At 41.4% G+C, this 25,350-nt stretch overlaps 1 protein-coding gene across 4 annotated transcripts in view; it reads left to right on the plus strand.

The window, feature by feature from the left end:
• hipk2 (homeodomain interacting protein kinase 2) overlaps positions 1-25,350 on the plus strand; it is a 91,829-nt gene that overhangs the window by 12,831 nt on the left and 53,648 nt on the right. For 2 of the 4 annotated variants that reach the window (XM_082542564.1, XM_082542565.1), the window contains exon 1: positions 10,601-10,990. The exons of 1 other annotated variant lie outside the window; for it this stretch is intronic. In XM_082542564.1, the coding sequence (XP_082398690.1) occupies positions 10,972-10,990 (19 nt within the window). In that variant the 5' untranslated portion in view covers positions 10,601-10,971. Of the gene's footprint in view, positions 1-10,599; positions 10,991-25,350 lie in introns of those variants that run through there. One more of the 4 variants, XM_082542567.1, reaches the window with a different exon arrangement.

Consider the following 25,350-nt stretch of genomic DNA (forward strand, 5'->3'; position numbering starts at 1 on the left):
TTAAGTATACCTGTATGATACTTCATATGCATAAATATAGCTTACATAAATAGTTAGCTATACCTGTAGTTCTCTGTAGTTAGAATACTGGCAGCTTGCATTTAGTTGAATATAAACAGACTTGGGTTTCTAAAAAGATGCACAACCATATTGTCTGAACCCTCATGTCTACATATTACATACACACCCTCACAAAAAAAACACCAAAATAAACAAAATCCCAATAAAACACTCTTGTATAGTCGCAGACAACAAAATCCTGCAAGTGCGAACGTCAGCATGTCAGTCTGTTCAGATTGGCTGGGGAGTATCTCAGCACAAACTCGGTGCTGATTTCAATGCATACTCGACAGTGAGTTATAGGCTTAATTCCCTACAGGCATCGAGTACAGCCAGCTCTAATGAAACACATTGGTTTGGATGTGATCTGAAGAGCCTTGATAGCCACACCATGTGGAAAAGAACATATGGATCACCGAGCTCCTCTCCAACATTCCTGAACAATCTGGCCAGGACATTGAGCATTTTATCACCACAGAGGACTCAGCAGTTGGACCGCTGAGACTTCCAGCTGCTTGCTCCCAGCAGGTTTAGCATCCTCTCTGTCCTCTGGAAAAACAGGAAAAGACCTCTTGCACATTGCTACTGTGAAGTCATGTTCTGTAACTTTATCATAATCATCTTCTAAGATTCTTTGCTGTGTAGTTTCCAGCTGATCGTGCAATGTCAACACTCCTAGTTGATCGTGCCAAAAAAAAAACCTATGCGATTGTCGCTTTTCAGTAACTTTCCAGTGACAACTATTTTAGCTTGTGCCTGTAAAAAGAGACCACCATCGTGTTTGTCTTCCTGACCTGTGAGTCACTCAGTCCATGAGCAAGAGGAGCCGTTTGGATTAGCAAAACAATTTAAAGCTCACTTGTTGTGAGATCATCTGAGAATATGTCATCAGTTCCACTCGCAACCTTGGGACCCTGAATGGACTCTGCATTAGTTACACAGCATACTGCAGAGCTTAAACGATTAGGTACCATTAGTGCATTTTATAGGAGAAGATAGGAGAGGCGAGGAGAGGTTCCACAGTGCTAGTCACTGCCATGGGGCGTGGTATTTCAGACAACATTCATCATGCTATCAGCTTCCTTGTTAGAAAAGCTCAGTGTGGGAAGATGTGTGGCATGCACTGCTCTGAGCTGTAAAACCTTACCTCCTTCTATTTTCAGAACAACAAATGCCTCCTTCTCAGTAAAAATGATACGTACCTTGTTACATGTAAGTTTCTACTTCTAATAAGGAGACGCGACAGTTTTCTTTCTGTGCATTGTCACTGTGATAAAGTGTTATGGATAAAGAATCTTAAAAGATTTTCAGACATTGCTTATTGCATATTATTTTGCCAGAAATGGGATTTGGCTTAAAGAGTCAACAGCAACAACATTATTTCTTTGTGCCAAAGTTAGATAATCATTTTTCTGCAGACTCCAGCAGGTGTCACTCTAACCTGTAGTGCAGTGCAGGCATTAAGGTTGCAGCCACCAACCAAACCTGGCTTGGGACCGTCTGGAGCAGCAAGAGGTGGGGTCAGTCAATCACCCATTCAGTCATTGCTCTGCCTTTTGCGAGAGAGTTCACCAGAGGTTCAACCCTGCACAGCAGTGGAGTGTGAAACCCAGTCTGCTTGCCACACTCTGGCTCGCTGAACCGGCCCCAGGGGGGAGAAATGTTTTCTCCACGCTGCTGAAAAATGCCCCTACCTCTGTATGTATGCCTGTGTTTATTTTGTGTGCTAAATAGTGTTGTCTGAGTATTTAAGCTATTTCAAGATAACAATCATTAACACTATTTGATGGCTCTGGCATGGGAGACTGCGAAAGCCTTCATTTCAAGTAAATGGAAGAGGAGAGACATTCTTTCTGAGAAAACAAGGGGAGCTTTTTGATAGACAGGAAAGAAATAGTGGTGCATGGGCCTACAGCACTTGAGAAACCACTAACAGACTGCATTTCAAGGACACAACCTTTACTTTGTATTGCTGAGGAGTGAAGTTGGAAGAGTGGGCGTAATTTTCTACTTGTCTCTGGACTTTGCCTGAATCCTGTCATTTTAAATCTTGGGGTCGCAGCTGCTTTCAAACGCACTGGTTTCACATGATGTTTGCTCATAGGTGCAGCGTTCTACATCATGTTAATCTGCATTTATGTTGATAGCAGGTTATATAACTTCCACAGCAGCTGCGCCATCGCAAACAGACAGGAATTTACATGTTCTGGACACATTTTCTCTTTTCCTTTCACTGTCTCAAGGTGGATTCGCATGTGGCTGTGTGCCTGCATACAGGCCCAAATAACTGCTGTGCCAAAGGGGGAATAATAACATCACTTTTAGCAGTAGCTAAATCAAAAATGCTCATGCTAGTCACAGTTTTAAGCCAGCTAAAGAAAGTGCTACATCCTTAAGTGGTTAATGTTCATCCCACAATAGAGAAACTGAAACCTGGTGAATCTCTTCAGGCAACACCAGAGAAAAAAAATGTTTGTTGCAAAGGAAGAGCAGCCGAACATGCTAGTTCTAATAGACACCTAGTCAGCTTCCCTTACTTCTATTCAGATTAAGCAGTTAAGTCCTTACTGATTGCACTGACGAGTGGACTTTCTCCTTTAAAGTTTTTTCTTCTGATATCTGAAACCCCTGCTGCCATACAGGTTCAATTCCATTTCTAGAGGTTAAAACACACTGGGCAGAGTAAATATATATTGTGTGCTGGAGCAAAAGCTCACGAGCAGGCCTGCCTGCACCTTTTACTGGCTTGTCTTTAATGCTATGGACCAAGCATATTCTGGGACAGTTTGGTGATAGCATTGATAGCAGCTGGTTACCTTAAAAAAGCCAGTACAGTAAGCTAACTTTTAACAACCATGTGAGAGAGATACATCTTCTCATCTCCCAGCAAAATGTCAGACAGTTATTTTAGCACCTCATTATATTTTGGATGTCCTTTGGCTCTGTTGACACTCAAACAGAGATTGCCTGTTGATTTCCACTGTGAGGAGTTGAATATGTGTTCCACTCATGACCGCAACATTACTCATGTTGTGCAATGTGGACTTAGCAGAGAAACTTCTGCAGGGCAGTAGCTTTGGTTTCTCTAAACTAATTTATATTAAATCAAAAGAAATGCTTTTTATGGTCCTTTAGTGTCTCGCTGGTCAAACTGACAACCCATCAAACCACTAACAATGCACTTTCCAAATTTAAGTCTTTAGCCAGTCGAGTCTGGTACTGGAAACTCGGGGCTGAGCATATTTAATCACTTGTAGAAAGATGAGTCTGACTAACATAAACACGGAATACATTTAAAACTCAATTACAGATTGAAGAATTCAAAAGAAGTTGTTACATGTGAAATTACACATAGCCCTGAAAGATGGAATCTGGGTGAAAGGAAAGAAAAATGTGGAAAAGTAAGCTGGTTATATTAGATGTGTCAAAATTTTGAAGGATCGCTGTGTGATGATTATGTGTGTGTATCCGCACCCTCAGCAATCTCTTTCTGCTACTTGAAATGAAGACTATATATGCAACATTCTGTAGCCATGTTTAGTACTGGCTACCTCTGACTATGAGACTAATTTGTCATGTGCATAGTAGTTACCTTTTATTATTTTTTTGAAGCCTAGCAGTGTTCTCACCTTTTGCCTCAACTGTGGTCGAGGAGGCCGTGTCCAACCTGCCCTCAGAAACATCATGTCAATGATAAACCAGGCACAACATTCAAAAGCACTACATGCTGTGCAGCAGCAAGAACAAGATGCACTAAACGGGTACACACAAACATTGCAACACAAAAAGGACAGAGAATTTTTATTGCTGCTGAGCACACAAAGTAAATGGAAAAAAAGGGAAAGAAGCAATTCAGTGCTCTAGATTTTATAAGGCATGTCAAATTGCATGGCTGTTGGGGTGGGGGGGGGGGGGGACTAGCCCATATGTGAAGCATATGGGCTAATTATTTACAGCTTTGGGTTGTAATTTATGCCGTTTGTTGTTAAAGAAATACCGTAGCTAAGTCAAATAGGTAGTCAATGCCAACATTATTGTCAGATGGATCTAAATTCTGTTCACTTTGCTGAGCTGCCTGGTAAACCACCACTCCTCACAGGCAGGAAAAACATCACACTTGTACGTACCAACAAAAACCACAAAACAGCTTTCGTACAAAAGAAAACACAGCTTTTAGTGTCGAACATCTGTCTTTCATTTCACAGCTTGGATAGAAGTCATTTTGCTTTATAGTTGCTTTTTCACGAAAGTATATCGTCATAACTGACTGTCTGATTGTCAATAAGAAGTAATTCCTCAAAATAATTCAGTTTTTAACTGAAATAACTAAGATACGGTCACAGACTCCTGCAATAAAAACCACACTGACAGCATCGCTGTGTATGACTGAATGTTCTGCAACCGACTGTAATTACTTGTGAACGCTGTTCTCTTGCATGCATTATTTCACACATGCATGACAGATATTTTTTATTTGAAACATGGGCAGTGTGTCAATCTGGAACTCATTTTATTTAAACATATTGTCCTCGCACAAATCCTGAAACATCACAAACAAACTGAGTAAAAGACATTTTCCCATGGAAATGCTTATTTAAAATCAAGTGATGTCGCACGTGTCATTGAACCAAGAAGCGGACTCTATTCGAAAATGTGTGAAGTAATAAAAGGATCTGTGGGACTGAGCAGTGCAGTACAGCAGATAGGGTCTGAATCAGCACAGATCAGCTATTTCAGTGCTAAACCAAAGGTCAGAGGTCATTAACAACTAAGTGCATTTTCCACTGACGCAGTAGAGGCAAGAACAAGAATAAGGCATGTTTGACTTAAAACTACATTAATGTGCATGCAGCTCAAATGAGCAAAATAAGAATTGGCAATATTTATTTATATATTCATACGGGGGCGCCTATGTAAATCAATTTCAGCATATAATATACACCTGAAATGGGACCGAGCACTAGAGGATAATGAAAGAGCGGTTGCCTGCTGTATATAAAGCACATGTACACTAGGCAGTTGCTGTGTAACAGGAGAGCTAAAATTGGCTTCCTACTGTGTATATTATTTCATTTCTTTCTCACTCAAGACTAACATTATGCATACTATTTTCATTATCTATTTGAAGTTGCGTGAAAGACAAGCAGTTTCTCGTGTGTGCCTGGCGCAAACACACCCTAACGACACTTAAATTCTTTCCAACTCAGGGAATTTGCATGTAAAAACCCTGTAAATGTAAATGCCTGTGTCCTCTAACTCTGCAGTCTGGACTTTTTGAGATTTCTCTGTCTGCAAAACCAGGAGCATCCACTACTCAGTAAACACACTAGTGGGTAAACATATACTTTAGGTCACCACAGCTATGCTACTTTAAATCTGCCATGTGTGTTCCATATTCTTATAATTAATAACAGTTTACATGTGGTGTAAATACATGTGCGATACGCTGTGAATATGGTGTGCTGTGGCAAGGAGACAGAAAAGACCACACTAGTAGGCAGATTATAATATAGTTCAAAACATATATATACATATCTAGTTTTTCCTCAACTAATCACACAGTAACATTGGAACTTAAAACACAATGAACAAAACATTAAACTCATATATCCTATCTTACACCAGCAAGTACACTGACAACTGAGAATGCTCAAATTTGACTCCTACCCATGAGCAAACACCTGTTGCTTTTAAATGAGCAATCATTGCTTTAGCAGTCAAACCTCTTAAGGTGTGTTGTCGAAGGATGCCAACTTTAAAAAGAGACGTAGAATGAAAAGAGTCGAAGAAGTGGGAGGAGTCATAGAAAGAACAGATAATATTCTTTTAACTTAAAGCATTTTTTCTTTCTGTTATATTTCATAACAGAAAATATTCTGTGTTTTATATTTGAGTTTAAAAACATAACATCAGGTTATTGCACACGTTACACTTTGTGTAGCGCTGAAATTGTGCCACCAATGCTCATAGCTGTTTTCCATTTCCGCTCAGCATATCTATGTGAAGTTGGTTCTTTGAAATGTTTGTTTTGGAATACTTGTGGACTTTCGGATTTTTGTCGCACAATAAAAAAAATTGCTGTGGGCAAGAACCAAACCAGTCACTTCCACATAGCATGACGATAACTCCAAAGCAGTGGCAAAGATAAGAGGAAGACAGTTTTCTGTGTGTGTGTGTTGTGCATGCTCAACAAATGGTCAGTATTAGTGGGCCCCTAGAGTCATGAGGCACTAGTATAATCACGACAACTTACAGTTTGTCTGGATTGCTTGCACACCATACTGGTGCTATTAACATGCCATTCCAAGCCGAAACACAGAAACATCAATTTCCCAAAACTGTTAAAAACAGTTTCCCTATTTTCACTCATGATATATGTATAAAGTTTTTTAGAGGCAATCTTTACATGAATAACCTTTCATAAAGCACTATTTACAAAGCAGTGCTGGATTTACTGTAACACACAGTTCTCCAGGTGGAAACACTAAGAGTCAAGATTGCTAGCACACCAATAAGAATCTCAGGATAGATGAAAGGGCCACGGTTCAGTTCAATAATTTTGGCACGTTTCCTTTGATGTTGATGTTGCACGCGATGTTAATGAGAATCTCTGGCCTGACCACAGACTGGATTTTGGGTGTTGAAAAAGAGTGAGTTGAATTTCTCTCTTAATGCACCAAAAGTTGTTTCTTTGTAATCATTTTTTGGCCATAAAAGGACAACGTATATATAACCTTTTAAAAAAATGGATTTGAGGGATTGCTTCAATGTGACTCAGCAATCAGGAAAAAATATTGTCACTTTGATTTGAAAGATTCATGTTGCTTCTGTCTAACACCATTGCTTTTATTGACTGTAAACAACCTGTTTTTGAGTGGGATATATCAACATGCACCATCAACTTGTGTTTGGCCCAGAATTGTCTTACACGATGAACCTAGGGGACCGGACAAGTATTAATCCAAGGTAATTGCCCCAGACCATCTGCCTGTCAGTGTGTTTGTTCAACAATTTGTCGTATGTCCATCTGTTAGGCAAAATGCCTTTGAAAGCCCTGAATGGCTTTATATGAAACTTCAGGGCATAAATGCTTTATTTACTGCTAAAACACTAACTCCTAATTCTCAATTTGCTATGAAAATTGATCATATTTGCCACTCTTATGACAAAAACTTTAACAATTTTTACCTAGTGAGGCCCTTTTTTTTCTTCAAAACTCTAAACACATTCTCTCTACCTCAATGATAGATTGATGATGCACAGATGTTAAAACTGTTGGCTTTTGCAGTTACTGATGTGATGAAACCAGTAGAAGCTATTTCAGACTGCAAAGCAAGCATGCGGTGATGGTTCGTACCAGTAAATATTGGAAACAATCTGAAATGAAGAAGAGGAAGAGAAGAAGGGGGAGAAATCATTTCGGTAAAGAGCAGTTGTGACAGACCATGTGTTTGTACATGCAATCACAACACATATGAATAAGCCACTTGCATGTCTCATACCATAATTTATCCATAAGTGTCCCTCTTCACATGTTTTCCATATAACATAGTGTTTAATTGATTTATGTGTCTTATATTGAGTTAGAAAAATGCAAAAATGACAATTTCTTTAAGTAAAATATAGTATGAGACATACAAGTCTTATTAATATATTGTGTGTTTTTACTTGTTTCTTATGTAAACAGCAGACACAGGACAAAGTGAACAATCAAATCTAAGTAGATCCTCTGTTGCACGCGAGCTGTGCACTACTTTATTTTGTAAATATTAAGAAGATGGATGGAGGAGGGGTAGCAGTGGAAGATCCATCTCTTTTTTTGCTTCATATTTTTGGAGTTTTTGTAGACCTGCTAATCAGCCACGTGAGTTTGGAAAAACGTGTATGACACATACTGATCACTGTGATTTCCATTTTTGATGCAGTGTGCAATGAATGCTCACTAATGTTATTATTTTTTATTCTCTGTGTGCGTGATCTGAAACTACTGTTTGGTTTTGAGCCCAGATAAAACCCCATTTGATGTGTTTGTGTGGTTCTGCCAACGCATTGGCAGAACCACACAACCTGTCAATGTTTTGTGATATGTTTTTGTGTTTGAAGTTGTAAGAAAGGTTCGTAATATGTGTCTTAATTGAACTGATCGGTGTAGCTGGAATGCTATAGCTTTGTTTTAACTTCCTGGTTATTTCCACTTACATTTTGGATGAAATCTTTGAAGTGTTCAAATGTCTTTTAGGATTGGGGTTTTTTTTCTTTAGGATATTTTCTTTTGTCATCACTTCTCAAAGTAAAAAATACAATTTTAAATCGATGTCTTTTTGGATTTTTCAGGAAAACAATGTTCACATTCAAAACAGTTTTATAGAAGTTGCCAGTTTCACATAAAACATGTTTTGCGAAGTGAAAGGTGAAATTGGAGATGTTTCCCAAACTATTGGGAAATGCCATTTGCCGAGTTACATCCTGTTTCTACTTAGACCAACAGTAAAACCGTTTTGCAATACAAAGCATTTCTGTAATAAATATGTTGTTCACATTCTGAACCTTCAAACAAATGGTTTGAATAAATATGTGGAACTGTCTCTTCTCAAGAAACCAGCTGAGTCAAATAGCAGTACATACAAAAAGTAACTACGATGTATCGCTCGAAGATCTCAATAAGTTTCTTTGGAAAAATAGTGTAAGATTGGAAGCATAATAGCCATTATCTATAATTATAATTTGACTAAAAAGCAAAGGTTGACACAGCTGAAATACAATGTACTTATACAGACACAATTCAAGCATTTCTGATGTAGCTTACAGGAAACACCGGGGTGATTTTTTAAAAATCTTCTGTTGATTCCAGGGTATTCAAATTTAGTGTGTCCTTATGGCATTATTACAAAGCTCATTGCTAACTAATCAGCAGAGTTGGTCTGTTTATGCTCTGGCTGCAATGCAAATATAAAAATGTGTCACAGTGTTTTGCTTATTTAAAAGAATCAAGCCCATTAGGCATGATCACACGGTGTGACGCTGTTTAGACTGTTTACGACAGAGCTGAGCACTTGTACATTTTTAAGCATACTTATGTATTCTATACCATATTTCATATGTGGCATATTCTGGACATTTCATAGCTCAGACGCTGTTTGACCAAGTTTATGTCTCATAAAGTATTCTCTTGACGTTGAGGATTTACCAGTGTTAGTCCTTTTAGATACGCTGTAGTGCTGTGGTTGAAGTATCATGAATAAACAATGCATTGCTGATGGAAGAGCTGCATTACAGTGATTTTTAAAACCAAGCAAATATAGGTTGCACATCCCATGGGTCTGTAAGACTTCATTTTTATGCCTGCTTTGCTACTATAGGATCACTTAGACATGCAGCGGTCAGCTCTACATATATGATGTGCGTGCAGGCTGCAGGCTCTCTGACGCTTTTAATGAATGAGTAATTGCAGAACTCATTGCAAAGCTGTATGGCTTAGGACAGGCAGTACATGCTGAACACAGCTCTTCCCTGATAGGTGAGACTGCTTAAATGTAGTTGTATAACATTTGTAGATAGCTTTATTACGCTGTGCTTTTTATGCAATAGAAACTCAGAACTTAAATGAACTTAATTTTTGGGTGCAGCATACTTCGTCAGGGTTGCAAAGTGTGCAGTACTATGTTAACAACCGCCCACATGTCTAAATGGACAGGTTTAATTTAGAGGTTGGTGCGCATATTGCTGTGAGTGCAGGATCGCTGGTAAATGACAGATTACTCACATTTGTGTGAGCCCATGTAATCCGATTCCAGTTTATTCTGTGCAAATCTCATGTCGTCATGCTGTAGCCTACAGTGGGAGCGCTTTAGCTTCGTACAGACTTGAGCAAAAGCACACGGAATCATTCAACCCAGATGCACTTTGCACGGCTCCGAATAACGCCAGCAGAGATTCACGTCACGTCATGTCCGAATATTTATTATCTATTAGCATTTTTTATACCTACTAGAAAATGTGCACAGTGGTTAGTTCTTCTCTTCTTGACATGACACCGTTAAAAAATCTCAGTGTAGGCTTTAAAAATTAAACTAAAAATATAAAAAACTACAAGCAGTGCTTTTCTTGACATGATAATTTCTCTTTCAGACTTTAGTCCATCACTATTTTCTCTCATTACTTGTTGTAGATTAATGAGAAGTCCAAATCTACTTTAACCCCATTCCTTAATATTAACACATTTAAGCTTATAGTTCTTTGAACCATTTCTTTCACATATGTATACATGTATAATAAGTTATAGTAGTTATATGAGTACAATGGTGTTACCGCTTAATTTTTTTTAAAAGCGCCCAGCGCCCTGAATCTGAAAGCTTATTTTAATCATTACACAAAATATAAAGAATATTTTATTATCAGTAGTAGTAGTAGTGTTATTATACCCAAAGTTTTTTTGTTTGTTTTTTTTTTGCTATGGACAGACAGAAAGAGAGAGGGAGGGGAGAGAGAGACACACACACATTCAGGGTCTGCCTCATCGATTCGATCGTCATTCGACTCTCTCGCTGCACACCAAACTCGCTGCGCTCTGACCACTGCAACTTTTGCAGAGACTCCTCACTCCACAGACATGTCGCACAATAGCTGAAGTAAACCTGTCATCGTGGCTCATCATTTGAGCCCACAGAAACACACCGCGGGTGGGATTTGAATTGCACAGCCTGTCGTCTGTCGCTCGCCTCGCATCGGACCCTAGCTTTGAAAACGCCTGGATATGAATTATGAGTATTTTCCTCACTAATGAACTGGACCAGTAATGCAGGAGACCGCGTCGACCCTCTCATCAACATTTCAAGATGGCAGATTTTTATTGAGTTTTGAACAGAAATATCGCTTTATTTTTTGCCATGAATAACAGAAATCCTTGCACCGATGGCCCCTGTATACGAAGGTAAGGTGGTTTGGAAAACGTGCTGTTTTCCCCTCCAGTGCTGCTGTGTACTGTGTCAATCGTGGTACAACTGAATTGCGGCTCATACGTAGGAGGAAAGATGCGTTGCAAGCTCTCTCATTTTGCCAAAATCATGCAACCTGTATTAATATTAGATTTTCTAAACCTTACACGAGCCGACTGTCAGATCGCCGGCAGCTTTTTTGCCTTAGCGCTTTAGTGAAGGCTCAGTCAGATCGGGGTGCCAGTCTGAGCTGTGTCCGTTAAAATCGCGCTGATGAGGTTGCAAACCTCCAGAATAAGGTCAAAGATAAGTATATGTTTAGGCCACGGTACATTTACCACTCTCCGTACACTTGGACGTTTATTTGTGCTCGTGTTTGTTCCTGGTAGAAATTTCTTTAGCGTTGCTTGAAGAGGGAGAGGGAATGATAGAAGGTCGGAGACCGATCGGTCCCAGTTTCGCCTGCATTCATTCTTCTATCTCCCATCTCCCCACATCAGTTTAAAAACTAGGCTATCTGACTTTTAACGCTTCGTCAACCTCGGGGTATTGATTCACATACGTATTTATGTTCCGGAAACGATATGCAGCCTTAAATACAGCATATTAGCTATCGCTGCAGCATTTGGCTGTGACTAATCCAATTGAGAGAATACTACCCCGTACCCTTACATTATTTGCTGCCGTGCGTTTTTGTTATTATTCCAAGAGAACAATTCACACACAAACGCAGTGATTGTTGACTGCAATGTCGTTGCAAGGTGGACTAGCAAGCCTTTAAATGTAAAACAATGCAAGCGGTCCATTATAATCCGCGCATGCAAAATCTGGGTCTGTGAATGGTTCAACTACTGTACAAATAATACCTAGAGGTTAAATGGAGTGACAAAGCAGTGGTAACGGAAAAATTAAATTACGTGCAATTTGATGTTGTATATATACATTTTTTACTTAATTCATTAGTAGTTACATATCAATCAGAAGTAGGCAACTGTAGCGATGCTCATCTAATATACAAAAGGACAGAAAACCCTGAGCAGTAAAGGGGAAACAACGATGTAAGCTATACATACTGATGAGATCCTTATACAAATTGAATAGTGGCAGAAGCAAACGGTGAGCCTTGGTGTTTCTCATATTTAGTTTGTAGCAGCCTCATGTTTGCTTATCTTCTTGTCCACTCTATAGTCCCTCTGCTGGCATTAAACGGAACCCCTGATTTTCACTTTGAGAGAGAGAACTGTTCAAAGTAACACTTTTAACACACTTTAAAGTGCCGTTAGAGAACTATCATGAGCAAAACTGAGTCTTAATAGGGATATTTGAGTTACACGATGGCTCATTTGGGGATATACAGTATCATGAAGCGCAATAAGGTGCCTGCAAACTCTTGTCTGTGTGCTGTTATGTCCCTATAGCAATATTGTAGTGATTTTTCATTAGGGGTGTTGAAGCTTAGAGGCATAGCCTGAGACTCTGGCGCTTCAACATGAAAAGGAAAGTTGAAATGAGACTCCTATGCAAAAGGTAATTAGTGTAAATTACATTCCCTGGCTTTTCCCTTCACCACCGAGGGAAGGAGAAGAGAAGAGAAAGAGGCAGCAAGGGGAATTAATTACCTTGCCTGTCCTCCCCGGAGTTGGGGAGGGGTGTTATGAGAAGTCATGAAAATGACCAAAGTCTCCGGTGGAAAATAGGTGTGGGGGGGGGCTTCACATAGAAGAAAATCGGCTATTATGTTAATGACTCCCGCTTGTCTGCAGAGCAGCTAATAACTTAAATCTACGTGATTGACTACTTCCTTTGATTGTTTAAAATCCAGCACACTGAGGAAAAGCCCATTTGCTTTTGTTTGCTGATCTCGTATTCATAATCACTTATGAGAAAGCATTTGTTTAAAGAAGGCTGAGATTTTCAGGACTGGCAGTGGGCATTGTGCTAGTGTCAATTTGTGTTGTTTTTCTCTTGCCTATATTTTTTCAATGTTTATCTTCAGTCCTTCTTGGCCCAGATAGAAGGCCATCGTGCAGACCTGCTGCCAGAAAAGGTAGCGGTGTGATCGTCCTGGGAGCCTGGTCTCAAAACCCAAACTGACACCTTGATGGATGTCTGATGAGCTGAGCAGGTCCAGCAGCCTCTAGCTGTGGAAAAGCCAATATTCAGACACTGCCAAACATGCCTGCCTGGCTAGATATGGGTGTTGCTGTGTGCTCATGCATGCATGTGCATATGTCTCTATCTGTCTGTGAGTCCCTGCACAATCACCCATCACCCTTTTGTAGGGCAGAACTGCAAGAGGATTAGACAGCTGCAGAACTGGGGACCAGGCAGGAAAACAACTTCATTTGCAGATCTGCCGCTTACAGGTCAAGCAGTACTATTCCAGAGTGGATTCATTCATTCCCGCCTGGAAAAATGGACAGAGTATGACTCAGAAGCCGATGATGATGATGGCGGTGGTGACAGGCGCTGCAGCATCACAGGCAGATTAATGTTTTATCCATCTGCGCAGCCATTATGTGTTAATGCGACTTTGAATTACCTTGTGGTTTGGGTATGGGGAATGCACCCTGCCCTTGAAGAGGGGAACTTACTCCACTGAGGACAGAGAAAAGAGACAGGACAGAGAGAGCAAGAGTTTCTCAGAAACTGTCCTCAGCCCTGCCTGCCTGGCTCCCTTTCCCCCTCATGCTTGTTTGGAGCTGCTTGATTGATATCTTCCTCACAGACCACAACCCAGGCTCAGACTCCAAGGTTGCAGCTTTTTAAACTTGGATTAGAATTGCACGAAAAACCCTATGGAGCCCTTTGCAGCCACTTGCTGGGCCACACCCCACGGTAGAGTCGGGGGAACTGATGGAGAGTCTCGCTTCCTGATTGTTATGACAAGCAGGGTGGTGTGTTTAGCTGTTCATTGTCCATAGTGAACAAAGAGTCAAGCTTGGAGATGGAGGATAGCTAAACAGTTAATAAGTAATGGCTTTAAACAGCACGCATGAAAAAAGTTTCAGAACTGCAGATCCTCGTAGGTAGCATTGTGAATGTTTACCTCTCTTTTCCCCGCTTTTATTCAGTGGCCATTTTGATCTTTTTGTTGACCTGAGTCCTCACCTCATGACTTGTTTGAGAGGGGGTTTGTTCAGAAAGGTTTATGAAAATGGATAAGCTGTCTCCACAAGTATTGCTCTCTGCATTATTCAGAGCTTCCTATCTGAAAAGAAAGTGAAATCCAGGGTTTTGGGATTCTTTGCGCTATTGATTTGTTAAAGCATTTAGAAGAAGAAGCAGAGGCTTTGGAGGGAGGTAGAATGTGAGTTTTATATGAAGACGGGGGCTATGTGAGCTCTCTGATGTTCTGAAATAGTTCACAGGTGTGCTCTGAGAGTTTTGGGAACAGATGGGTGTGTGGTAGGGTTGGGGGGGAGCGGTGGTTGAGGCAAAGCTGAAATGACAGGTTAGTAGAGGCCAGCCTGACACAGGAGAGCAAGCCTTCAATATGAGCAGGCTATTTCAACAGGCTCAAGTTTTCATATACTGTTTTCAGCAAATTTCTCTGGAGTAGAAGTGCCTCCAAGACTCTAGCACATCATTCTTCCACTTCTTTTCTTTTGCAAGAAAGAAATGTGACTACGATGCAAGAGAACTTTGCATTTCTCATTTTCTCATCAGCCAGTGCTGCTTTAGTGCCTCTGTCATATAGTTCAAACCCCAGAATCAGCCGAGGTCCTTGTACTTGGAGACCACATCAGTTGCTGACATTAGTTAGTTTTTTTCAAAGACGAAGAGGGAGATGGGTTGCGATGGAGCCTTAACCCTTCCGAGTGCTTGCACAAGGCATTTCCCTGTTGGTTTTCATGCATGTGCGAAAGCACTCCCCCCCACTTTTGTTTCACATTGTGTACGGTGTCAGCTTGTTTGAAACATCTGCCTCTGGTTCTGACTAAAACTGTAACGGCTCCAGGCTGCGTCGGAAAAGAGACTGAGTCAACGAGCATCTCTGAGCTGGACTTTTACATGGATTATTAAGTCTATTTGCATTAATAATTTTGAAAATCTACCGTGAAGATATGGCGGGAAACAGATTGGTGTTTTCTGGTTTTACTCAGTGGATACATTTTGTAGCTTTAAGAGAGGTTTCCTTATAATTTAGGATCAGCATCTAAGAACATTTTTAATAGCTTCTCTTACTACCGTGATATATCACTGTCTGTTAAAAGGCGTGATGCTGGGAGTCTCTGCACTGGTAACGCATCTATTGCTTTAATCGTCTATGAAAGCTACAGTTCAAACAAAGGTTAACATTTGACTACTTCTCAACACAGCACAGAGTGAATAAGCCATTTTGTTAACTTGGGCCTATTAAATAGTAACTACAAAGAGATTCTTACAGCATGAAAAACACTTTAAACGCTGAGCATGTCTAATACTTTTTCAGTATGTGAAAAATATTGCACAGTGCGGCATAAGAATGATCTGCACTTTATTTATTTCATTGCTCACTTTGCAATCTCTCATCATCCACACACGACCCCCTCCAGTTCCCACCCTGCGCTTCCCCGCCCCACCCCCACGTCTATCTCTTATCTGTCCTTCCATCCCGCTCTGTTTGTTGATAAGCCGAGAGGCCATTGGCCAGCACACATGGTACCCATGTGACACTTCAGCAACAGCCTGATGGCCAGATTGGAAGCCCCGTTGTATGTGTGTAATTGGAGGCTGCTTTGGAGAAGAGGTCTGGCTACTGTAGCTTTTTTGTTCTTCCTAACCCTAACCCCCACCCAGACTCCCCCGCTGCCTCCCGCCTTGCTCGGTCTCTCCTGGTTTGTATTATTTGATTATCCCATCAGTAACCCCCAGAACCCAACCACCACCTTGTTTTTGGTGCACACTGTCGCAGGTCGTAATCGTATTGTTTGTGATAATGCCCCCACCACACACGCGCACACACCCCAACCCCACCCGCACATGTATAACTGACATTGTACTCTCTGGAAGAGAGCTGCCAGTGCTGGCAGTATTTACCACGAGCTCATCTGGCCATTCATCTTGACTCAGAGTGCACATGCACACATGATGAAACAAAAAAGTTCTACAAAGCATGTGTTGTAAGGGCAACAGATGATGTACGGAGCTACAGCTGGATGGGGAGGACAGCTACCGCACTCACAGCCACTTCATTTAAACAAAAGATCCAAACCGTCTCTTCATATTATGTGAAGCGCAGAGTGAAAAATGGTTTGCAGTTTTTAATCAAGCCTTTCATAACCTCTACATTTTTCTCCTCTTCCGAGGGAAAGAGGCACGGTGGGCGGATGAGGCTAGGGGAGAGAGGGGACTGTTTACAGACAGATATTAAAACGAGCACAGAAGTACCGAATTAAATAGTAAGATTGGGGCACTCGAGTATACGCACCTGTATTCTTTGACATAGCTATAGGCTCTTCCATGTGCGGTCAGCCAACATGGACTTAGTGCCGCTGCCAGCCCCATCACCACTCCTGGCTCTGGCCCCTCTCAGTCATGGAAGGGAAGTGGAGCGATGGGCGGCTGCTGGCGGCCCCTTCACAGATGGCTGCAGGTACAGCGCTACGCTTGGCTGATAACCAAAGGACTTCAAAGCTCAGACGAGTGCTTGAGCCCATTTCTGTCCAGAGCCAGGAGGCAAAAGGCACAGAGCAGAGAAAGGAGACAGCAACAGACAAGAACTGGGGTAGTCAAAAGAGTCAACAGGCATGGAAATGAGCAGCTTTAGCCTTTTCATCTTTTGCTCCCATGTTCATCCTTATATATAGTCGTTCAGCACTTACTCAGTCACTATAATCTTATCATATTTTTCTGTTTCTATACTTGCTGCATGTTTGTCATTATTCAGTTACTACGAAAGCTACGATGACACATCCTCATATTATCCAGAACCGGAAATGAAAATAAGGTGGCCATTGTTATAGATAGGCACCACTTCCTTTCAAGTTTTCTTTCTCAGTTTTGTTCAGATTGGGATTCTCTCAGGATAGCTGTGTTCCCTGTGGAAAATCATTTTCAATAAATAGTAAACTAAGAAGGATCAAACATCAAAAGAAGCAGGAGGTAAAATGATGACATGTGTTGATAGAAACCTTTCAGTGATGAAATCTATTTAATATTCACATATGTAGGGAAATGACGTCTTTGTTGTTGCTAAAGGCTGGAGATCAACTCTTTATGAGCTTTTAAGGGATAATGTGGAGAGCGAGAGACGTTAAAAAGTCATTGATTCAATTAGACATTCCAGCGGCTCCTCTAATAACACTGCAGCTGGCACGACAAATAGCTAAGTGTCCCAACTGTAAGAAATATGCCTCCATTTTTGCTGTACCTGTGCGCCGGAAGAGGCTCAGTAACATTGAGACGCAGCATAAGTGAATGATTAAAGTTATTTAATGGCAGCCGGAGGCTTTTTATTGAAAAATCGTAATATTTCTGATCTTTATAAAAACTTAAAGTAATGTTTTTTCTTTAATTTTGGTTTTATTTGATACTCTGACATCTATAAAAAGTATATTTTTAACCATCATATTTATATCAGAACACTTACAGCAGTAGCATAGACTGCAAGGCTGAAGAAGCTCTGCAAATAAAGCTTCTATGTTTCGCATTTACGCAAGGCTTATTAAAAGCTTTAACACTGGTTCATGGTAAACACGAATAAACTGAGTTCAGGAATCACAGTGCATGTTTGTATCGCTGTGCCGCAGTATATAAAAGAGGGTACACACCTTTTAGATTCACTCCTCACTTCAAAGCCTCAGGCACATTAGGGCCAGCCAGCAGCTCTGCCTGGCAGCCCTTTGAACTGACCTCTGCATTCAGTCTGAGAGACAGAGATGGAGAAAGGAAAAGGCATTGAAATGGGGGGTGACGTAGACTGGAGAAGTATGGGAGCATTGTGAGGAGGGAGGTAATGGAGCTGAGGCTGAGAGATCGGGATGGGTGTGGGGGGGGGAGACAGAGATGGTGGTGGTGGTTACTTTGCGTGGGTGGTTTCTGAGTGAGGGAGTTTGGAGGAGGTGTCGGTGGGGGTCGCAGATTTTACCCTTTGTCTCATTTAATCTGCATCCTACATCTGAGATCAGTGTAGTCCAGTGATGCGTCTGCCTCCACAGCTCCCCTGACAGAGCACAGCAGCTGCTAATACACACACCAACTTGTTTGCGCTATTCCAGCATTTTTAGAGAAGCTGGCCCAGAAAAAAGGCCAAAAGTTGACCTTTAGCTATGAGGACCTGCTCTATTTCCCCCCCTGCTCCACAACCGTCCAGTCCAGGCCAGTTATTTCTACCTCATTAAGCCCCAGTGAAACATAGACAGAGTGTGAGTTTGCCATTCACAGACATTTAAATTGAAAGATGTAAAGAAGTGTTGTCCATCTCAATGGCATGAACTTCCTCCAGTTCTTTTAAGTCTGGATCAAAACACCAGGCACTTCTTTCTCATTGTGAAGCATCTTACACTGATTAATCATTATTTACTAACTTCCCACAACCTCTCTTTTCCATCTGTTAAAATTCTTCTCAGCTACACAAAACTGAGTTTAGAAATCTCACATAGATGCACAGATCAGACCCAGTCTGGCAAACTGTTGCAGCGCCGAATGCCATGTGCTTTATTTAACAGAGTTTGTTGTAATAGCAAAACAGAACTCTGATTTTCCTTTTGAAGGTGTCACCATTTATGCACGCCAATTCAAATATGTGTTTCCTATGCACGTTGTTAAACTGATGGTCAGAATAGTCATTTCCTGTCTGGGTTTGGCTGCTATTTGAGACTCTGAGGACACTGTAAATATAACCAGCTAAAGCCATGATTTTCACACTGAATCAGACGCAGTGGGCTGACTTGGCTAGCGATATTTATTACCTCAGCTCTGTGGCCAGAAGGACTCAACCAGCCATGTTTACGACACACTGTCAGTTGGATTAAGGACACATATGCCTTGCTAAATTGGTATGAGAGCACATGTCTGCGTGTGCGCTATAATCTTTTAAAAGCTGTTTGAATATATCGAGCGCTGGGCCTCACTTTGTCAAAGAACTGACAGACAGAATAAGAGAAACGACACCAGGAATAATGTTTTGAAAAGAAGATGAAGAGAGATTAAGAGATTAAAACACTTTATTAAGCATGCATATTGATGAGTCACCTGCTGTATGAGGCACAAGTACATGTTGAGGCATCTTAAAGGCATGTAGCCAAAATTAGTCTGATCTGTAGCCTTAATAGGCCCTGAGCACCAGATTCACACACACCCCTGAAATATCACACAATCTCGTTGCCGGGGGAAGCATGTGCACCATCTCCAGCCTCTCTGTGATAGGAAGGTAATACCAGGAACAGGATCCATCTACATGTAGGGGTTATAAAGAGCACTGATTTGTGATAGACGAAATTGCCCGTTTCTTCCTGTGTCTACTGTATTTGAAGCAGTAAAAAGTGGGATTCACGTGCCACCATCATCACTTATCGTTATGAGACAAAGTGGCTCTTCTTTATTTTCCTTTTACTCGATGAGAAATAAGGTGTCAGATATCCAGATTTCTTTTTTAAGCCATCCGTTTGCAAGTTTGAATACAGCTGTGTTTTGGAAATACGGGAAGTGATGGCTCTGCCTTTGCCTGATTGGTCCCCAGGTGCATGTTCAGGTTCAACTGGTTCCTCCTTTAGTGGGGTTCACCGCTGGGTTTTCAATGTGTGCAACAAATTAATTCCCCTGAGTGTGTGTGCAAGTGTATTTTGGGGTGGTGTTTTCATGACACTTGTTGCTGCTTAGCTAAGATGCCTTTAGCAGAAATCCACAGAGCGACCAGTTAATCGTAAAGTTACACAAATGTCCTAAACATATACGAAACCAGTGTGCGGTAGCCTGTTCCATGGGACAGGGCCGGGAGGACCATCGTTTCAAAAATATCTTTCTATTATACTCTTAGTTCCTTTGTTTTACCAACAGCAAATAGTATTTACTGTACAATATAAAAAAGAGTAAACACTTTGGTTGTTATGGTTATGGCTCAGATGAACTTATAAGAATTCCTGCTCAAAATATATCTTGCGTCAAGAGCATTTAAAACAATTAAAAAAGAAGAAATCTGTTATTATAATTCGAGGCTTTAGAAATGAAATCGAGATTTGCATCTGTGAATTGTTGCTTTAGTCTTTTGTGCTTTACTTTGAATAATGACTAAAATGTTGATTTGCACTCAACAGGAACCTGGCTTTGAGCATTTTTGCATACGGACATGTGCGTCGCACCATCATTTAACTACATTTTGCGTTTACATATCTTCTGTCTGCTTAAATTAAGTGGCAACCTTTTAAAAGGGCAGGTTGAGGTGCGCTGCAAGACCGGCAAAAAGGCCGCCATTCACTTTCACAACAAAGAGCTCCTGGATACCAGAGCAGTTTGCAGAAAATAATCCATAGTGCTCTGGCTGCTCTCAAATCAATTTGCCATTGTACAGTGCTTTCTCCCACATTACACTCATCTGTATGTCCTCCCCCATTGTTTGCTATGTTTGGTTACTGGTTTGGCCTGTAGTTCTCGTATGTTGATCTCATTATATTACATTGTGTCATTGTGAAGCCTAATGACATAAGAGGAAGTACGGTTTAGCGGGTTGTTTCTTACTGTGTTTAAATGATAAGCATTGTGGAGAGCGGCTGCTTATCGTGCGCTCGGCTCTGCGTGGCCCTGCCTGCGCTGTGTTGGAGCTGTAGTCAAAGCAGCACAGCTTGAGGCATACAGTGGATGTCACTGGCAGTGTAGTCAAGCCTTGTGTTAACAGGTGCCATTGGTTCACGGTTGGGTAAATTTTTAGCTCCCCTCCCTGCACCAAACTCTTTCTTTCTTTCTTTTGGTGCGAAGGAAGTTTAGTGCACACATTCGTGATTCGATTAATAAGCTCAAGCAAACCCACTCTGTCACCCTCCTCTTCCTCCCACTCGTGCTTCTCCTCCTCATCTCCTCTTCCTCTCCTCCACCCTGTTCAGCAGCTGGTTAGGCTGACCTAGCAGTATAAATGTTTTTTCTCGCACCAGCCGTTTTATGACCACATTTACAACATGGATAACTGCTTCCTTATCTGCCCACAGTTGTCCTGGGGTAGTAGGTTTTTGACTTTTACAACAAAAGTGTTAACATTTGAACTTCGAATACTCAAAGTGTCGTAGCTTAGGTAGGCGCTAAGAAAGGTAATAAATTCAGATTGTTGTTTTTCATCAGTTGCTTTGAAATATGTGGAGCCATATGCACTCCTTTGTATCTGTGCTCCTGCACGCACTCACGTGTGGACACATGTGTGTGTTCATGTTTATGTATCTACGCATGTGCATTTTAACAAGCGCTGAGTGAACATGTTATCTCGCAGCTAACACAACATGTTGTATCTTTGGCTGTTTGCTTCCAGGAAGGGGAGAGTTGAGGGAGTGTCACATTTACAGCTGGCATGTTGTTGATTTTCAGTTTAAAAAGTGCTGTGTTTATCTGTGAAACAGTATTCATATTTGCCTTTCGGTCTGCCCATATGCTAGATTGTACTCTTTTGTGTGTTTGTAAGAGAGTGAAAAGACGTGATGAGGCGCTTCCAACTGGTCAAATATTGTAGTCAGAAAGAGCGCAAAGCCTGATGGAGCAGCAGCCTGCATGACAGCAACTCCCCACAAGCTTTTCTGATGCATTATTCTATAAATAAGCAGAGATGAGAGAGCTAAAAAAGCAGACAGGATGGTCAATAGTGGCCTCGAGAGAGAGAGAGAGAGAGAGAGAGAGAGGGGGGAAAACAGAAAGGGAGAGAGACCATGCAGAGTCAAGCTCCAGCTCTCCCACAGAGGACAGAACTCAGGCAGGAGGCAGGAACACAGGCTAAAAACCTCTGCATGGACACGATTTTCCTCTGCAGTGTCGTGTTCACTGTTGCATTTGGCCACAAAGTCACTGGAGCTACAGCAGGTTTTTCAATTTGTTGGACAGGTCCATTTTTGTAAATAGTATAGACACAGTATAGAGTCTTTGACAAGAGCAGCTCTTCTGGGCACCAGAATAACACTGAATGTTTTATTTTGTCTTCTATCTAAAAAATGGTATGAGGAGGAGCACAATCATGCAAACACGCAGCTAAGAATGAGATAATGCTTTGTCTAGACGGGCAGAAGTCACTTCTTTAGACAGCGACTTGGCCTACCACCCAACACCCTCCAGTCCGCAGACAAAGAGATGTCCAGTAAAGCAACAGGGTCACCAGAGTGTCTCTTTTGGTGTCAGTAGCCATTAGGCCTCAGGAAGTAGTCCAAATATAACCAGGCCAGGAGACATCAACCAGACAGACCTGACTCCTGTTTCTGTCTCCCAGGTGATTGTTGGCGTCCTGGTACTGTGTCTCGCTCTGCTCGGTCCTTTGGGTACAGAGAGAGCACGGAACAGGAACTCTAGTGAATGATAAATATTTAAATTTCTTAGAATTATTTTTCATTCGTTTTTCCTGCAAACTGCAAAAAGATTACATTTACATTACATTAAGCCATTTTAAATGAGGATTTCTATAAAAGCATAGATATTTGAGAATAACCATGGGTGAGCTGAGCAGTAATCGAGTTTTATAAGACTGTTCGTAATTACAAAAGACTATTTGGTTGGTTTGTTGGTGTTTAACTCTGCCAAGTTGTCAAAAGAGTATAAATGACAGGTTTAATAAAAGGCAGCAAACAGAAGCAGGTCACAGGCTAGAATGTGAGGGCCACTCATGGCCCCAGCTCTCCACGCTCTATTCTTCTCCCCTCCCTTTCAGTCCATCTCTCACCCTCACATGGCATGCAGAACGACCCTGATACTCCCAAAAAGAAGATTAACAAACCCCTGACAGAGAAGTAATCTCTGTGAAAACATTGACTATTACCATTTCAACATGCTGCCTCTAAACAAGGGAAAATGCCTCTGTGGTATGCTTAATTGCAGTGTGCGGGACACACAGAGCTCCTTTAGGTATGTTAAATGGACAGCCTTGGCTACTGAAGGCATTCCAGCATTGTAAATGTACAACAATGGACCTTTGCTGTTCTTTGCTTGGCACAGAGTTCACAAATTTAGCTAAAGTTCAAGAGGACCATTTGAAGGGAAAGTCTTTTGACAGAGGCTGTTCAGATTCTGAATCATAAATACTTTTAAACTTCATTCAAGGTGAAGACTGATTCATGAGGACTGGTGCTGCCTTGGAAATGAAGTATAATTGGTCACATTGTTTCCTGCGTATGTTGTCATGAGATAACATTCCAGCCATTTGACCTTTTATGTTTAGTTCATTTAATTACTTATCTGTTTTCTGCACAAGGCTCTTAAACTGTTGTTACTTTTAGCTTTAGCTGTGCCGAATATCTCGACAGACAAAGCTGAATTTCAAGAGTTTCCTGTACATTTCTAAAGATTTTTGTTGGCTATTTTTCAGAGCCCTTCCCCAATTTAGACAAACAGGCTTGGCCTTCAGTTCGTTGCACTGTGTCGACAATGTTAACTGAACTCTTTGACCACAGGGTTCAAACTGACAGGGAGTCAATGAGTGACTAAGATCACGGTTCAGGAAGAATTCGTGTGATACGAATGCAAGAGCAGCAAGCCCAATCTGGCCTTGTAAAACCTTGAACTATCCACAATCACGCTGGCAGATATGTAATGTTGGAATTTTCCATACGAGAAACAGGCTGGCTCTGTGCCCGTCCATCCATCTCTGTGCTCATCAGTCTGTGCCTGTGATTATCCTCTCAGGCTCTCAGTCACACACTGTTGACACTGCTCTGTGACGCAATGCATCATTCAAATTATTTTTAGCGTAAAGTCCAGACACAGGAATTGGTAATCCAAGGAGTGACATCTGGCCTTCAGGGCTTATGTGATTAGCAGAGAGCTTTGCCCCTAATAGCCAAGCGGACGTTCTTCATTACCTGCGAGTCTGGACCTGAACTTACCAGGTGTGACCACTTAAACTACAAAAAAACTCTACACATTAATGATTTTTCAGACAACATATGTGCTGATAACATGGCTAAGCCTCTAAATAACTGCTACACGGAGGTGCTATCTGCTACTGTGCAACACTTGCCAAGCTTACAGCGAGCACTGTAATGTGCACTCTGCCTTCAATCCTGCCGCATTAGGGCTAAGACCAGATGAACAAAGAGATAAATAGTACGTCCAAGCAAGGCCAGAGGAAAACCTAAAAAAACCCAAAAAACCCCACAAAAGCAGGAGGAAGAGAGGTCATGAGAGTTAAAATAAACAAATGAAGCAAAGTATAGTGGAGGGCTGCCAGCATCCTACTGAATTAATCATCATCATCACTGAAAGGAGCTAATAATGACAAAGTGACCAGTCATGTCCTCTCCTCAATGCTTTCTGTCCACACAACATAGTCCACAATTATAGAAGTCATCCCGTTTCGGGGGGAGTGTGGTCCTTTAATTATCTTTGAACACAGCAAAACTTTCCAGCTTCCAAGATGTCTATTAAACACACAAAGCAGCAATTTTTCCAGCAGTAAACAACGTTTAAGGGTTGCTAGTGTTGTGTGCATGTTGTGGCGGTAATAATCTTGGAATCGTGCATCAGTTGATCAGCAGTGGCCTAATTGTGCATGCGCGCGCGCGCGTGTGTGTGTGTGTGTGGGCGTTGGCAAGGCCAGGTGGAAGCTCTTAGTTTGTTAGCAGTAAACTAATTTTGGGTTTACTGGAAACTATTTAAACATATCATTAGTACAAGTCTCATATAATCTCGTGCTGTAATAATCATTTTGATGCTACAAACAAGCCTGTTTGCAAAAAGAGATAAAGAAAGGAACTATTTTTGGGCAGTTGTTTGCTTGGAGAAGCTTTTGCTTATTCTGAGGCAGCTTGTTCCCAGGAGTTCAGAGCACAGCCTCGCTGCAGTTTTGCTTTTGTTTTGTTGTCTTCAGGATCTGTGGTTGAGAGGGAGTTGAGTCCCTCTCGCTCCTGTTTTCATAGTTACTTGAGCAAAATTTCTTCCACTACCTTCCCCAAAGTGAGTAATTGTGTACCAGTAAGTGGCAGGGCTGGGCTGAGTGGTGGGGAAGGAAATTGCAATCATTCACTTACACTTATTGTGCTCCTACTTTTATATATGATTTCATACGGCTCCTCTGTCTCTGTGGAGTGTCCGATGAAAAGGGTATTCTTTTACTATTCACTGAGCCTATTTACTTTGCCGCAGATGGGAACAGTGGGGAAATGGCATTTCCTTTGCATGAACCAGTGGTTTGCATAAGCACTGCTCAGTCTAAATCTTCTTATCTTTTGGCTAAACCTTTTGGCATTTTTATGTT

The sequence above is a fragment of the Aulonocara stuartgranti genome (assembly GCF_965226115.1).
Source record: "Aulonocara stuartgranti genome assembly, chromosome: 7".
Taxonomy (NCBI): domain Eukaryota; kingdom Metazoa; phylum Chordata; class Actinopteri; order Cichliformes; family Cichlidae; genus Aulonocara; species Aulonocara stuartgranti.